Source organism: Eretmochelys imbricata, chromosome 7, assembly GCF_965152235.1.
Source record: "Eretmochelys imbricata isolate rEreImb1 chromosome 7, rEreImb1.hap1, whole genome shotgun sequence".
In the NCBI taxonomy this organism is placed as follows: domain Eukaryota; kingdom Metazoa; phylum Chordata; order Testudines; family Cheloniidae; genus Eretmochelys; species Eretmochelys imbricata.
The window spans coordinates 104,738,934-104,754,791 of record NC_135578.1 but is presented as its reverse complement, the minus strand read 5'-3'; the positions used below and the strand labels follow the sequence as shown (position 1 = coordinate 104,754,791).

General features: G+C 42.6%; 1 protein-coding gene across 2 annotated transcripts in view; it reads right to left on the bottom strand.

Moving 5' to 3' along the window:
* Positions 1–10,736, bottom strand: part of OAT (ornithine aminotransferase) — a 30,945-nt gene extending 20,209 nt beyond the window's left edge. Inside the window, exons 1-2 of one of the 2 annotated variants that reach the window (XM_077822962.1) lie at positions 10,651–10,736; positions 4,032–4,258 (exon numbers count right to left, since the gene is read on the bottom strand). In XM_077822962.1, coding sequence (XP_077679088.1) covers positions 4,032–4,230 — 199 coding nt within the window. In that variant the 5' untranslated portion in view covers positions 4,231–4,258; positions 10,651–10,736. Of the gene's footprint in view, positions 1–1,370; positions 1,821–4,031; positions 4,259–10,650 lie in introns of those variants that run through there. The other variant, XM_077822963.1, reaches the window with a different exon arrangement.
* Between the last annotated feature and the right edge of the window lie 5,122 nt (positions 10,737–15,858).

Sequence of the window (15,858 nt, the reverse complement as noted above, 5' to 3'; positions counted from 1 at the left end):
CACTGGAATGCATTACCTAGGGAGGTAGTAGAATCTCCTTCCTTAGAAGTTTTTAAGGTCAGGCTTGACAAAGCCCTGGCTGGGATGATTTAATTGGGGATTGGTCCTGCTTTGAGCAGGGGGTTGGACTAGATGACCTCGTGAGGTCCCTTCCAACCCTGATATTCTATGATTCCCTATGCACCCTAAAGCGAGGTGTGTCCCTTGCTTATCTACAACCTGCTGGCAGCCAGCAACCTGGACAGTTTCCTCACTAACAGGCAATACACTCCCCTCCTCCCTAGAGGAGATCCTGCCTTTAGCTACTGAGCAGGAGCTGGCCTAAACCACACCCACCCCTGGAAGCATACTGTTTAGCACTGCTTCAGAGAAATTAAAGAGACACTCCCACAGCAGTTCCTGGGACTTCACCCTTTCCCTCTGGGGGTCCAGTATAAAATTTCTCCTTGACAGCCCGAGCTACACGGAAGAAATCATTCCCCAGTAACAAAGCAACTGGATCATCATTTACCACTGCCACAAACCATACAGCTCCCAAATCCTCATTTTCTGTGTGCACTTTAGCCAAAGCACAAGGATTTTGTAACTTCCCACTAATAAAAGCTCTGCAATCTGTCCTGGCAGTAAGTCACTTTCCTGTACAATATTCCTTCTAACCACAGAAATTTCTGACCCTGTCTCTTCCCACCCAAGGTATTCTTTGCCATTAATCCTGACAGGCTTTGTGCTTCATGCCCGGCTGGGCAGAGGCTACTTTTACAAACCCTGAGGTGCCTCTGTGCTCAGGGTAGATATTCACGGAAATGCTGCTAGCTGCCTGTTCCTTCCCACTACAGGACATTTATTCCTCAGATGCTAACTGTAATTACACTGATAGCACCTTCTGGGCTCCTCTGTTTTTATAGGAGTTTTGGGATGAGGGCTAGAGGAATGGATTTGGAGCGGTAAGTGTCCAGCCTCCACCCTCCTTCTTCCCAGGGGTAAAATAGGAACCCAGCTTCCCGTCAGGTTTAAACAGACGATTGAATTTGCTCAAATTGATCAGCTAGAGTAGCCAGTTCTTTCACCATTTTCCCTTTTTTGTCCCACAAACACTGCTTTACATCATCTTTTCATATACTCAAGAGCAACAAGGTCATACATTCCTTCAAAGCTTGTAACACCTTTCCCCCCTTACCCACTTTTCCATCAAATTTTTCATGTGGTTTACATATGCCACATTACTCATCCCAGCACCCCTCTTGAGGCTTCAAAATTTTACTCTGTTTCAGGTGTAATCTAAAACTGTTTCAAAACCATTTCCTTGAATTGACCATAATCTGAAGCATCTCTAATTGGCATCTTATTCAATAGCTTTACCAGAGCTTTACCTGTCAACTTTGCAATCAAAGTGGGCATCTTTTGGTTCTCAAGAATCTGGTGAAGTACACACAGCCTCTCAAAGGTGAAGAAATATTCAGCAATGTCCCCTGTCTCACTGTATGCAGGACACAACTGTTCCCATTTGTGGATTTTTGGAGAGGTGGGACTCACTGGCGTGTGGGTGTTCTGGTTCTGCTTCTCTATCAAGTCCAGTTGGTACTCCTATCTTTCTTTTTCCTCCATGACTAATTTCTGGATCACCATTTCTTTGTCAGCCTCTGTCTGTTTCAGTTCCAACACTCTCTTCAGCTTTTTGCTTAGCCTCCTCTGCTTCCACGGCTCTTCGGTGTGCAGTTTCTTGTCCGACATTCTCTGCTTCCATTTCTTTTATCTGTAATTGTTTTAATTCCAAGAGTCTTTTGTGTGCTTTTTCTCTCTTCTGCCTGCAGTCTGCACAGCTCCAGCTTCTTACTAGTTTAACTTTCACTCATTTTGCTGCTTTTCTGTCCCTACTTCCTTTGCCGAAATAAGCAAAACAGAAAATAATAAACTGGTAACCTCTTTGACTGATCTCTAGCCTTCACACTTAAAAATCACCACCAGAGCAAAACTCACTCAGAGCAACAAGCTGTGCAAATGATCCTGCCGACTATACCACTGTCACAGGTTCCCCCTGGGGTTACACCCGGAACTGGGGTACCACTGAGCCCTCTGGCCCACGAGGCTGGGCTCCCCCACACGCTGTACTGCTGTGACAAGCTGCAAAGCCCTCCAAGCTTGCCCTTTCACCAGCATTCACACAGATAGGGACACAGTACCCAGCTGCAGTTACATGCAGGCTCTCTAACCACCAGCCTCCCAGCCTAGAATCCTAGAGCAGTACCGTCCTTCTCTGGATGAATCTAGCCAGTATACGGGTTTAACACCTGGTCCACCTCTCCCTCAATGTGAAGAGGGCCATGCACACTTGTGGTAACCAAACTGAGATATTCCCCAGACACCTAATCAAACACATACTGGTTTGGATTAAACATAAAGTAAGTATTAACTACTAAAAATAGATTTTAAGTGATAACAGATCAAAGCAGATTACCTAGTAAACAAACAAAAACCACAAACTGAGCTTGACATACTAGATAGGTAGGATATGAATTAGCAAATTCTCACCCTGAGTGATAAACAGGCTGGCAGATTCTTAAGGCACAAGCTGCCTTTGCTTTGCAGCTTGGGTTTCCCAGGTTTTCATACACAGGCTAAAAATCCCTTTAGCCTGTGACCATCACTTCCCTAGTTCAGTCTTTGTTCCTTAGGTGTTTCCACGTGTGTTGTGTAGGGAGAGTGAGGTACCATCATGATATTTCCCCCTTTTATATCTTCTTCCCACTTTCTGGAAAGCTCTTTTGCTGTGACCTGGGTCAAATAGTCCCCATTGTGCAGTACTATCTATGAGAGGTTTCTATTGTACACAGTTCCTGGGATAATCCTTGTGTTGTGTGCATTTCCTCAATAAGGCATTAACATTATCTGGCCTTTTTACTGTTGTACTTGAATGGCTGCTTATGGGTGTTTTCAATTTCACAACATGTTTTGGTAACACATACATAGCCTAACTTCACATATGATAGCACGTAGAATCCAATGAGATATTAATGTCTAGCAAATCAAGACTTTTAGAATGATACCTCACAAGGCATACTTTGTACAAAACATATCCTAATTATATGACAGTGCTGAACAAGGGGGTGCCAGGGTGTCTCATATACCATTGCCTATTCCTTACTCTAGTAAAAATGTGTAAACTGTTTAAGGTTCAGGAAAGAGCTGTAAGGAAACAAGCTCTCATCTTCAGCAAAAGAAACTCCTTACTTGACAAGAATAATGAGTCTTTCAAATAAGTTACATTCTAACTTAACTAAAGATGAGGAATTTTTCCAATTAAGGCTTTAAAAAAAAAAAAAAAGACTGAAGGATTATTTTTCAAAAGCATTTAAGTAAATGGAGCACAAACCTCACAGAGTCAATGGGACTTCTCTCTTAAATCAGTTAAATGCTTCTGAAAATCCCACCCTAAATACCAGCATTGCAGTGCCAAACCAACTGCCAGTTGGTTTAGACTTCATAGCAAGACTCAGTCTAGATATTAAGCATTTATAATGGAGACTGAAATAAGCAATCACATAAAACTTTTTGGCCAATCAAGGTTTGACCTCTCAACGTTTAGCTCCTCAGATTGAATTGAACCAAATCAAACAGTTTTATTAGAAGTCATTAGTTGCACAATCCCTCATTAGCAACAGAGGGTTTGTCTACACAAGCTAGGATATAAATCTACCCCTCACTAACCTTCTGTGCACTAAGTGTCCATGGGGACCCTGCTGAAATACACTAAGAATTCCATAGTATGGTATGATCTACCCCCATTTTAGGGTGCAATGGCAGGGAACACATGTACAATTAGTGCACAGCAGGCTAGTGCTGGGTAGATTTATACCCCAGCTTGTTGCAAATTAAGTGTTTGTTTGTGTAGACAAATCCTAGGTTTCATCAACTGTCTTGGATGCAACCAAATTATGTGCCAACCTTCAAGTTTTTAAAATCCTGAAATCCCTAAAAAGTTTTGAAGCATCACACTTTCTTGTGCAGCATAAAGGCAAATCAAGATACAGTACCTCTTCCTTTTTCTAGAGCAACAGGTAGGGGATGATAGTTGTGTGCACCATATTTAGCTTCACGTTCAAATATGTATTCAGAGGACAGAGTTCCCTGGCTGGTTTTTTTAGGTGCAACTGATGTAGAAGCACTCACTGAAGCATGAACGCCACGACGCAGAACAGCAAAGGTTTGTGAGTGGGCTAGTTTGGAAAACATTCTTGACTTCAGGTATATTGTTACAGATCTGAAAAGAGAAAATTGACACTTTAGAACTAACATACTCTACTTGTGGATGGTTTCAGAGTAACAGCAGTGTTAGTCTGTATTCGCAAAAAGAAAAGGAGTACTTGTGGCACCTTAGAGACTAACCAATTTATTTGAGCATAAGCTTTCGTGAGCTACAGCTCACTTCATCCTTGCAGGGATTCAAGTGCCTATTCCACCAGGATTATAGAATTTACAACTCTTTTGCAATTCAACTGAAAAAGTTTATACTCGGTACCGAGGAATGTAGTGCCCACATCAAATACCTGATAAAACAAGTTTCTTGCTTTCATTTACTATATTTCAGTGGTCTACAGAAAGTTAACATCTCTGATTAAGTTCTTGTGTATGCACACAAGCTGCAACTCCCTTTTCAATGTACTCTGCAGCAACCTGGGCCTAAACTCTGGAGCATGGGACCCAGATTTCTGTGCCATTCCAAAGCAGCAGACTAGAAATTCTGGAGCAGCTTCAGAGAAATTGTTTTATTTTCATCTTCATGAAAAAGCAATAATCAGCACCATTTCAACTACAGTAGTATTTTTATTGTATTAATTGAATTTAGTAAGATAATAAAAAATACAATATAAATAAAAAGGCAAACAATAATATATAAAATCAATAATAATTTTTATTCTATAGTTCAGCAGATGAGACAAATTTGTATCCTTTAAAAACATTAACATAAGATTAGAAAGTAAATAAAACAATCCAGAAGTAGGCAAAACTCGTGCCCAGTTCTGACCCAAAGCTTAGATGACAGTACTATCAAGTTTGACAGGAGCAAAACAGTTCCACACAAAGGTTAGGTGAGCCTGAGTTTTGGAAGTGAAATTTGTGCTTCCATATAAATTCTCCTGTACTTTCATCATGTGAAGTTTGTCTGTAAATAAAGGATATAGATTTTAAAAATTACATCACTTAAGAAGTGCAAATGAAACTCTTTGCTTCATTTAGAGGACAAAAATCAATGGCTAAGTTGAAAAGCAGACTCATGAAAGGACTTCACTACAGAAATTCTGATAGTTACTTGAATAATTAACTACTAAATAGATGCAGCTGGATATGAATGTTTGTCTTACATTCTTATAACTCCCCAGTAAACCCATGACTTCAGATATCTTGTCTCTAACTATGCAATAGAGAAGTCCATCTAAACTCAAGTCATTTCCTAAACACAAAAGTTAGAGATAAGAGTTGCTTGGAAACCTGAAGAAGAGATTAGATCTTGAGGACAAAAACAAAATAGCAAAATAAGACCACTCTGAGAGCACAACAAGCCTCTCCTAAAACAGAATTTGTTTAAAAATGCAAGCCATTCCACACTCTGACAGCTTTGTGGGGAATGAAATTTTCCATCTTAATAGCGTGATTATTTTTTCTGAAGTTAAGATTAAATAGGTGGAAAGTGACATTGTGCCAGAGAACGAACATGTTTATGCAAAACAGAACGAACTTTCTAAAAGAACAATTAATCCATGTTAGAACATGAACCTTGTAATGCTAGCATCAAAGGATAATATCAGGGCAGAGTTCACTTATACAACCAGTTTTACAGAAGTTTCCAGGACATTTTCTGTGTTTTCCATGCTTCCAGAGTGGACAGATTCTCTGCGTTTTCAGAGGAAAAAAACAACCATTATATAATTTCAACAGAAGAGTAGCACACTACTACTTTTCCATTCAAATTCTGTAAAACATCTGACAAAAGGTACAGCTGAATATTCCCAGATTCACTCTGTGTAGATTTTTCCACACACCAACCAGGGGGAGAACAGTTAAGAGAAAAAAATAGGAGCGATGTGGGGGAAAAATAGGGCTCACTATTTAGTTCTGAGGTGCAACTACAGCCTCCTGTAAATAACAAATTAAATACACAGGATAATTTAAGATATGTAGACACTATGCAAGGCAAAAGTTTAAGAACTTACCTACTTAAATTCTATGATGGGTGCCTCGGAAAAGTTGAATTAGTTCTTTCAGATTTCTATTTTGCAACAAAGTTTAACAGAGTCTAGTGTTTTAATGCTTTTCTTCATGAGTTGAAGAGAACCAGCACTTACAAATTTCAGTTACACTACTGCAACTAGAGGAGACCAAGATTCTTCTAATACTACATAGTTTTGCTGGATAGAATAAAAACTCAGCATTAATTTAGGTCAGTAAAACTGATATGAGTCACATTTCATGTTAAAGTTACAGGTAACTATAAAATGGCCAATAAATTTTTTAAACATTACACAATGGAGCCCACCTTGTTTATCAGATTTCCATTTGAAGCTTTCAGCTTCTTCATTAGGGCAAAAGTTTTATCCAAATTAAAGTCTAAGAACAATTAAAGTTTTAAAAAAATAAATTTCCATTGTATAATAAACCTGCTGGGAAACCATTTTCCTTTTATGTATTCTATTTTTATACGATATTACAAATCAGAAACTGCCCAAGTTTGCAAAGAGACAATAGCTATAAGGTATGAACTGCCCCATTAATTTCACTGGGATCTAACTCAGCTGCCAATGAACAAGGACTGAAACACAAAGGTTCTAACTAACTCAGAAAAGTGATCCAATTAACAAAACTTGCAACTCTCCTTTCAATGTATTCTGCAGCAACCTGGACCTAAACTCTGGAGCATGGGACCCTGGTTTTTGTGCCATTCCAAAGCAGCAGACAAGAAATTCTGCAGCAGCTTCAGAGAAATTACGGATTTTTGCTTTTTAAAGAACATGAAAATAGAACAATTAGCACACTTTCTCTTGTATTTTGCTACTGAATTCCGTTTTGCTCTGTCCCAAGATTTTGGATCTTTAATATAACACGACTGCACTGCAGTAGATGTCTTTCACAGGAGGCACAGTATATTTTGGCAGTGAGTCGGGGACAGTTTGGGTTTTTAGCATTTGGAGATGTGTGTAAGATGGTGTAAAAAATGTAAGGAAACTGAGTCTTTGCACTGTGAAAGGGATACATCTGTTTATTTCCTGTTGAACAGAAACAGAGGTGAGACACTGTGAGGCTTGAACTCCTTGTTCTTCACCAGATCAACTAGCTCTCTTGCTACCTGGCACTATCTCCAATAAAGATGAATAAGCTTTTAAATTGTTTGTGGAAACATGATATGTTCATCCTCACTAGATTTCACAGTTACCCCTTCACTGGGCAGTGGAAAGAGAGGAGAGAGAAAGAAAAACAGTAAATCAGCCCCCACCTTTGGATTTCTCAGTGAAATGGAGGGAGATCTCTGGGGCAAGGACAGTGGGGGGAGGGGGATTGTGCTGCACAGCAGAAAAAGCACATTGTCAAAGCTAGTCAAATGACAGAGATTAACAGTGGACACAAATACGGGCAGTTCACATTTCAGAGTTTCAGGCTGTCTGTAGACTCAAAAACGAAAGCATTGGTTTACATTCTGGTTCATATTTGAAAAAGTTTTCATGAGGGCTAAAGATATAAGCTTAGATCCTGCTGGACAATTTTAAAACAAGGGATGCATTTTGCAGCAAATTCCAGTTATGAACTCTCAAAGCTCAATTTATAAGTAAAGCTAAAGTCCTATTGTTTATTGTTCAAATAAACTGATGCTATATGTTTAGCTCTTTAAAAAAAAAAAATCAATATTTTTCTTTTCAAATAAGAGACTATCTTACCAGCCATTGCCCTGCTGTTAAATATTAGCTTTGTGTTAGCTTTTTAAAACACACATCACATAAAGAGATTTTACAAATAGAAAGGGCAAAGAGATAACTGAAATACAGTTCAATTGCATCAGTCAAAATTACATCTGGTTTAACTACTCAAATGTGACTGGTCCATGACAGCCAGGCCCCTCAACACACCTCCCTAGTAGTGTAGCCAGTGTTACTAAGAGCACAGCTACATTGGGAAAATTTCCAGAATGGACAAGCCTTAAGTAAAGACAAGTAGGGAATTTAAGCTGTACATACCATCTATTAGAAAGCTACCTTTTGGCATTATTAGGGCCCTACCAATTTCACAGCTGTGAAAAATGTGTCAGACCCTGAAATCAGCCCTCTCCTGTGAAATCTGATCACCCCCTCTGCCACTGAAGCCGGATATTGGGGCAGCCCAGGCTTGGGGCTTCCATGCCCCCCCCCACCACTCCAGCTGGGGCTAAGAGCAGTCCAACCCCTCCACCCCTTCCCCAGATCACATTTTGGGTCAGGACCCCGATGCTTACAAACCCTGAAATTTCAGATGTAAACAGCTGAAATCATGAAATTTACCAATTTTAAAACCCTCTGGCCATGAAATTGACCAGAATGGACTGTGAATTTAGTAGGGCGTTAGGCATCATGAGTTAGAGACAACCAATTTGGGTTCCCTCTTACTTTCCTTTAAAGAAGAAAAATGTCAATCAGCAACACTGAAAAGGATTTGAAAGTTGTGATTTTTTTTAAAGAATCCTCCTTAGAAACCCAGACAATGGGGAGGCAACAACCATGTGTACCCTGCCCTGTATGAGTACTGTAAACCAGAAAAAAAAAAAACAAGAACTTGGTAAGAGCTCTGGGAGGGAGAAAAACTGAGTTACGCTGAAGCCACATCAAATATAGTTATTGGGCAAAAGCATTTGATGAAGTGGACGGAGAGCAGTTCCTGGATGAGGATGGAAGACAGACTGCAGAAAACACGTAAAGAACTTCACCCAGTTACAAAGAATGTTCATGAGGGAGTGCTGTTGCAGTCCTCACATACAAATTGAACTATTGTTCACTGCCCTTACTAAAGCAACAAAAAATCATCCCATGTTGTAAGTCTATGTCTTTACATGAGAATTAATACAATGCAGAGAAATCAGTGAAATATTTTCAGTCTATAAAGACTCAGATTACACAGATCAGACTGGTTGGCTACAAGGCACAAGCTTTCAGGAGGAACAGCTACAGCTGGTTATGTATTATTTAAACCTTTTCCAAACAAGATCTTCACAAAAATTACATCACACCTGAATCAGGCTCAGGAATATACATCATTAAAGAGATCTAATAATTGGGTCATTTGTGAGAGGGCAATTGTGCCATCACTCTCTTCTCTGCCAAGAGCTATCAAAGACAAGTTAAAAGCAGGACACTGAGGATGTCAGCAGGGGAGGCTAATGTTACATAGCCAAGGGAGAAGGAAACTGTTTGTAAGGCCCCGTGTCCTATCACCTTGGAGGAATAGGTGGGTTGTGGTTTCTCTCTCAATGTCATTTGAACTCCCCCCTTCATTCAGTTTGTAAGGCCCCGTGTCCTATCACCTTGGAGGAATAGGTGGGTTGTGGTGTCTCTCTCAATGACATTTGAACTCCCCCCTTCATTCAGTTTCCACTAGCCCAGAATGTCAAATACTTGGCCCATCTGATGTATTTTTGTGATCCACAGAATAGATTCAGACTATGCAGAATATAGGCCTTCATTTTGGAAATCGAGTTTATAGCCCTCATTGTTAAGAGGAAAGTCTTCTGAATGTAACTGATGCAGTGGTGTCCTGCTGAGTCAGAAGACAGCAGGAAACAATGACTCAGAAGGGCAAAACTTCCCTCCCCCTATTAATCTCACTGTGATATTAATGCTAAAACTCAACGATGACACTTCGATATCTCTATTAACTACTGAATTGCTGACCATTTTAGCAATTAGGCTAGGGAAGAAGGGGAGCGTGAAACTCACGGGATGGTGTGAACTAGGACTTGCTGCTGAGAGCAACATGCAGAGGAAGAATTTAGCAAAACAGGGAAGTAAGAGAGAAAGGAGAATGAAGGAAGGAGGAGAACAAAAAGGCAGAAGGGGCTCTGCGATAAAGATTTCAGAGCACTAAGGGCCTGAGGAACCTGCTTCCCACTGGCTTTCAAGGAGACCTGCTCCAAATGCCCGAATCGCTTCTGGAAACGGGACTGGGGCGCTTGAGTAGGTTTAACCCCTGGCCCGAGATGGGGGGCAGATTCCCGGGAAGAGCTGACACCTCGCTCGTGCCCTGGGACCAGGGCGGCCACAGCAACACAAACGGCCACTAGCGACCTCAGCGGTGCCCAGGCAAGCCCAGCTTCGCCCCTGCATCTCCGTGGGATGCGCCCAGCCCCGGGGGAGCCGAATGTGCGTGCAGCGGGCACCGCAGCCCTCACCCGGCACCGCCAGTGCGAGCGCCCGGCCCTACCTGCCCCTGCCGGGACTGGGGCTCGGGGCAGAGCCAGGGCTCCCGGGGCGAGGAGCCAGGCCTGTGCGTCTGGGGGCGGGGGGGCTGCTGTCAGGCCGCCACTGTCACCGGCCGCCGAATCCCCGTGGCCGCCGGGCTCAGCCCCCGGCACGGGGGAAGGCAACGGCGCGGCCTCGGACACGTCGCTGCCCCGGGAGCCCCCAGCCCGGCACTCACCCCTCAGCACCGGCGCGCTGCTGCCTCTCCGCCCGCAACCCAAGAGAAAGAGGCGGAGGCTTCGCACACGGCAACTGTCACCGCTCTAACCCGCGGCCACGTCACACCCCGCTAAGGGCAAGTTCTGCCAGCGACACGCCCATTGGCTACCTCGGCCACGCGTCGCCAATCACGGCCCGACCAAACCGCCCATGCCCACTGCCCATTGGCTACCGCCACTCCACCCCCCTAGCGAGGTTCCGCCCATTTCTTCCTCTGCCGGATCTATGCCGGATCCTGCTCCAGCTGCTCCCCAGGGCTTACTCCCGTGCCCCCCAAGGCCCTCTCCCATCTCCCGGGCCTTACTCCCGCCCCAGCTTCCCCCTCCTCCCTGGGCCTTACTCCCCGCCAGCTGGGGCTCACTCCCCTCCCCCGCTCCCCCCTTCTCCGTGGGCCTTACTCCCGGCCCGCTCCCCCCAGCTCCCACTCTTCTTCCTGGGGGCCTTTCCCCAGCTCCCCCTCTCTCACCTGAGGCTTACTCCCCTCCCCCTCTCCCATTCTCTTCGCCTCCCCTCACTCAGTTTGTGGCTGTCTGCCCTTCTACCACCAATCTCCCTTCTCCAGACGAGTCACCTTAAACAGCCTCTCTGTCCTTCCATCAACCTCCACTTCTGGTCCTTACACAAAGACCAACGTGGCAGTGTTGCTTGGCCCTGAACTGACGCACCTAGGCTGCTTTGGCAAATGTCTCATACACCACATGCCAGGAGCCCAACTGCAGCATGCACACAACTGATGAGAGAGACCAGCAGTTGCCAGCCGCCCTGTCGGATCATAGACTAGAGACCATAGTCCAGATTATTTTCAAATTACTGTACTATTTATGCATGGTCATCATGCAGCACACAAAAAAATACTATCCCAGGCCTGAGGCTTTTGCAATGAGAGCAACTCAACTAGAGTATCCAGTCCCCCTTTCAAATGCAGAATTATTTTTGCCGTATTACATACTTTCTAGTCAGTAGGCATCAGTAGGACTTTGTTAATCAGGCCTTGCATATGCATAGCTGAAGTTCTGTGTGCTTGAGGGAATTTTTAGTGTATTTAGAGTCCCATCTACACTGCTGTTTTCGTGTTTATACCAATGGTCCAAGCAGCTTCAGATAGAAATCAGTTCTGGAAAGTTTCATCCCCAAAGGCAAAAAGTTGAGAAAGTTATGAGAAACTGAAAAAGGCCCATTAGAATGGAAGTCATTAGGCAAACAAATACACAGTTCAGCTATAGTTAACCCATGCTGCTGCTTGTGGTTCTGTCATATTCTACACACTTAGTCATCTTCTACACATTTTTCTACCAGTTAATGTTCATTATTTTACTAGGTACAGAAGTTAGACTTATAGGAAAGTAATTGCCAGGATTACTCTTCTTTCCATTTTTTTCAAAAAGAGTACATTTGCTTTTCCCTAATCTTTTTCTACTTTGTTAACTGTGGCTTTTCATAAATATTTGTCAGTGGTTCAGTAAGTTTGCTATTGAATTCCCTTTTTATCATGTGAGTTGTGGTATATTTACATGCAGAATGCATTGACTGTAAAACCTTCCTCCACACTGACTGAGTAATAGATTATTCCATCTGTTATGGAATTGGGCCAGCAAAAGGCATTCCTGAAGGATGCTTCCATGGCTAGGTAAGAAAAGGAGAGGCTGAGCCACAGAGACTGCCTTGAGCACTCCCATACTGTTGCTAGTATCACTGGGGGTGAAACGGACTTTGTTTTCTAGGGTGTGATGAGATGCCATCTTCAAGACCTTGTCCTCTAGCAGGAAGGACTGGCAGAAAGGGGAGCCAAGATGGAGACTGTGGGGCTCTATGCCCCACCCTCCTTGCAGCCTCCAGCATAAAGGATAGGCTGAGAAAGGGGTGGGGTGGAGGAACAAAGCACCACTGAACTCTGACTACTCTTTTCTGTTGTAATAGTACCCAGGGATGCTAGACAGCCAAGTGTAAGATTGTAAGTGTAAGGATATAACTTATGTCTGGGGCTGGGGTGGATCCTGAATGCTCTCAGAACATGGAGAGATGCCAGATTGGTGAAAAGCCAATTTTGCCACCACCACCAGTATTCTCCCATATTTCCGTGCCGAGGATAGCTGAGCCAGAACAAATGAACCCTTGGTGAAGAAAAATCTATTAGTGTTTTTATGTAGGGCAGCTGGCCGCCAATGGCAGGTGTTAAGGGTCAGAAAATGAGCTTGGTGCCAATGTCACTCCCAGTACTGGCTCTCACTTCTCTCAACCTGCCCAAATGTGTGATAAAAACCCAAAAAGAGTGACACAAATGTATTCATGCAGGAAGCGGCGAGAGTCACTCTTTTGGTGTAAATAACTCTTGCTATAACCTCAGTCCCATGATTTTTATTTCTGATGTAAATTTTCAGCAGTAAAATGAAGGGATACCAGATAAGTATGGAAAGTAGGTAACTTTGGGACTAAAATGAGTGACATCCTCATAACGAGGGACAATTGAGAGGTATCTCTCTTGTCAAACTCTCAGCTGGGGTTAGACAGGAAGGCACCAGTGGGGAGGAAGATACAATTAGCCACTGTCCTTCCATGACTCTGGTGCTTCACCATGTTAAATTTTACCTATAGACAGCATTTTATAACCAAAAAAAACTTTAAATTCATTGGTGAACTGTGAGGTAAGCTTGATAAATATGCTAGTCCTATTCTGAACAGAAAGAGAGACTGGGAAAACTACTGAGCATAATTACTTTTATCTTCTCATTGTTATCAGAAAAACAGTCTGAACAGTGATCTTTTATTGGGGCCTCTTGTTTTTGCTCATAAACTGTCCTTGACAAGTCTGTTGATGCTGGAGAGCAGTACATTTTTTCCACAGAGAAAACAAGTTATACGAGGTTGACAGTATAGAGAATTAGCATATCTTCCTGCCTTTGAAAACATTTCTGAATCCTGTCATAGCCTCTTACTACATTGTTCAAACCTTGGCAGTCAGACATAGAGCAGCACTGCTCATAAATTTACAGAACAATACCCTCCGAGAAACATTTTCCCTATGTACAGTCAGCATTCTGTGGAATGAATGGGAGCGTACCACAAAAGACTATGCTTTTAACAAATATACATATATTTGAGATCAGTTCTGCTAATATTTCTTTGCCTCTTTATGGCCTGGTGCGGCAAAACGGAGAATGCTCACATCTGCCACTGAAATAAATGGGAATTAGGAGCTCTTAGTGCTGCAAGATTGGGCCCTTAGTACTAAACTGCAGTACATGTTTCACAACCACATCTGCTGACAGATAAGCAGCAATACTGTGCTAAGTAAAATTCCTACCATCATTCTTAAAGCAGTTGTGTTTCAGGGTGCAATGAAACCAGTCTCTTTCTAGTTAAAGCTATGTTCTGAGGTGATTCACACACACACGAAAAAGTGACCTGAAAAACAAGGAATGGCATACCTACCCCATAGGACAATTGTTTACATTTAACAGCTCAAATGCAGCCCTGGTACAAGCTTGCATCAGGTCTTGCAATCCTTGCACAAGCAAACTCCCATTGAAATCAGTGCCTGCAAAATTGGACCTGATATTTAGACCTTTGGCATTTTATTCCCTCATTAGATATGTTATCTTATCAGCTTATTAGAGTCACACTAAGTATGCCTTTGTCCTCACTAGAACTGTTTCCAACTCACACAACTAAGATATTGAACGCTACATTCTACCCAGATTTTGTAGAATGAGACTCTTATTTAACTTAAGCAACATTAGTCTTGCACCAGCCTTTAAATCTGCAGGCCTAAATAGTTCATGTCAGAATGGGGAAAAGGGAGTCTATTTTTTTTTAACTTTTTCACAGTGTCAGTAGATCCTGAAATAAGAAAACAAGTCATTCTTTTGCTCTTATGCTCAAATACAAATATAATATAAAATATAAAAATAAAATGTACAGAAGATTGTGTAGTAAATGCATTTTAAAATGTATTTTAAAAACTGATATGAACTTTTTTCAGAGCTAAAAGCAAAGGACTACAAGCAGGAAATAATTCACATTTGGAGTCTAGTTGTTTAATATCTGGGAGAGAGGGCCTCTGGAACTATCCACATGTAGCCAGGACCAAAGTTTCATTTGGGATCTATGGAATGTAACTCATTTCCTTTCCCAATTTTTTTTTTTTTTTGCATTTATAATCAAAGCACAGAAAATACCCACTGCTATGGGTACCCGCATGGCCCCACAGTATGCCAACATTTTTCTGGTTGACTTAGAACAACGCTTCCTCAGCTCTCGTCCCCTAACGCCCCTACTCTACTTGCGCTACATTGATGACATCTTCATCATCTGGACCCATGGAAAAGAAGCCCTTGAGGAATTCCACCATGATTTCAACAATTTCCATCCCACCATCAACATCAGGCTGGACCAGTCCACATAAGAGATCCACTTCCTGGACACTACAGTGCTAATAAGCGATGGTCACATAAACACCACCCTATACCGGAAACCTACTGACCGCTATACTTACCTACATGCCTCCAGCTTTAATCCAGACTACATCACACTATCCATTGTCCATAGCCAAGCTCTAAGATACAACTGCATTTGCTCCAATCCCTCAGACAAAGACAAACACCCAAAAAATCTCTATCAAGCGTTCTTACAACTACAATACCCAACTGTTGAAGTGAAGAAACAGAGTGACAGAGCCAGAAGAATACCCAGAAGTCACCTACTACAGGACAGGCCCAACAAAGAAAATAACAGAACACCACTAGCTGCCACCTTCAGCCCCCAACTAAAACCTCTCCAGCGCATCATCAAGGATCTACAACCTATCCTGAAGGATGATCCCTCACTCTCACAGATCTTGGGAGACAGGCCAGTCCTCGCTTACAGACAGTCCCCCAACCTGAAGCAAATATTCACCAGCAACCACGCGCCACACAACAAAAACACTAACCCAGGAACCTATCTTTGCAACAAAGCCTGATGCCAACTCTGTCCACATATCTATTTAAGGGACACCATCATGGGACCTAATCACAGCAGCCACACCATCAGAGGCTCGTTCACCTGCACATCTACCAATGTGATATATGCCATCATGTGCCAGCAATGCCCCTCTGCCATGTACATTGGCCAAACTGGACAGTCTGTACGCAAAAGAATAAATGGACACAAATCAGACATCAAGAATTAT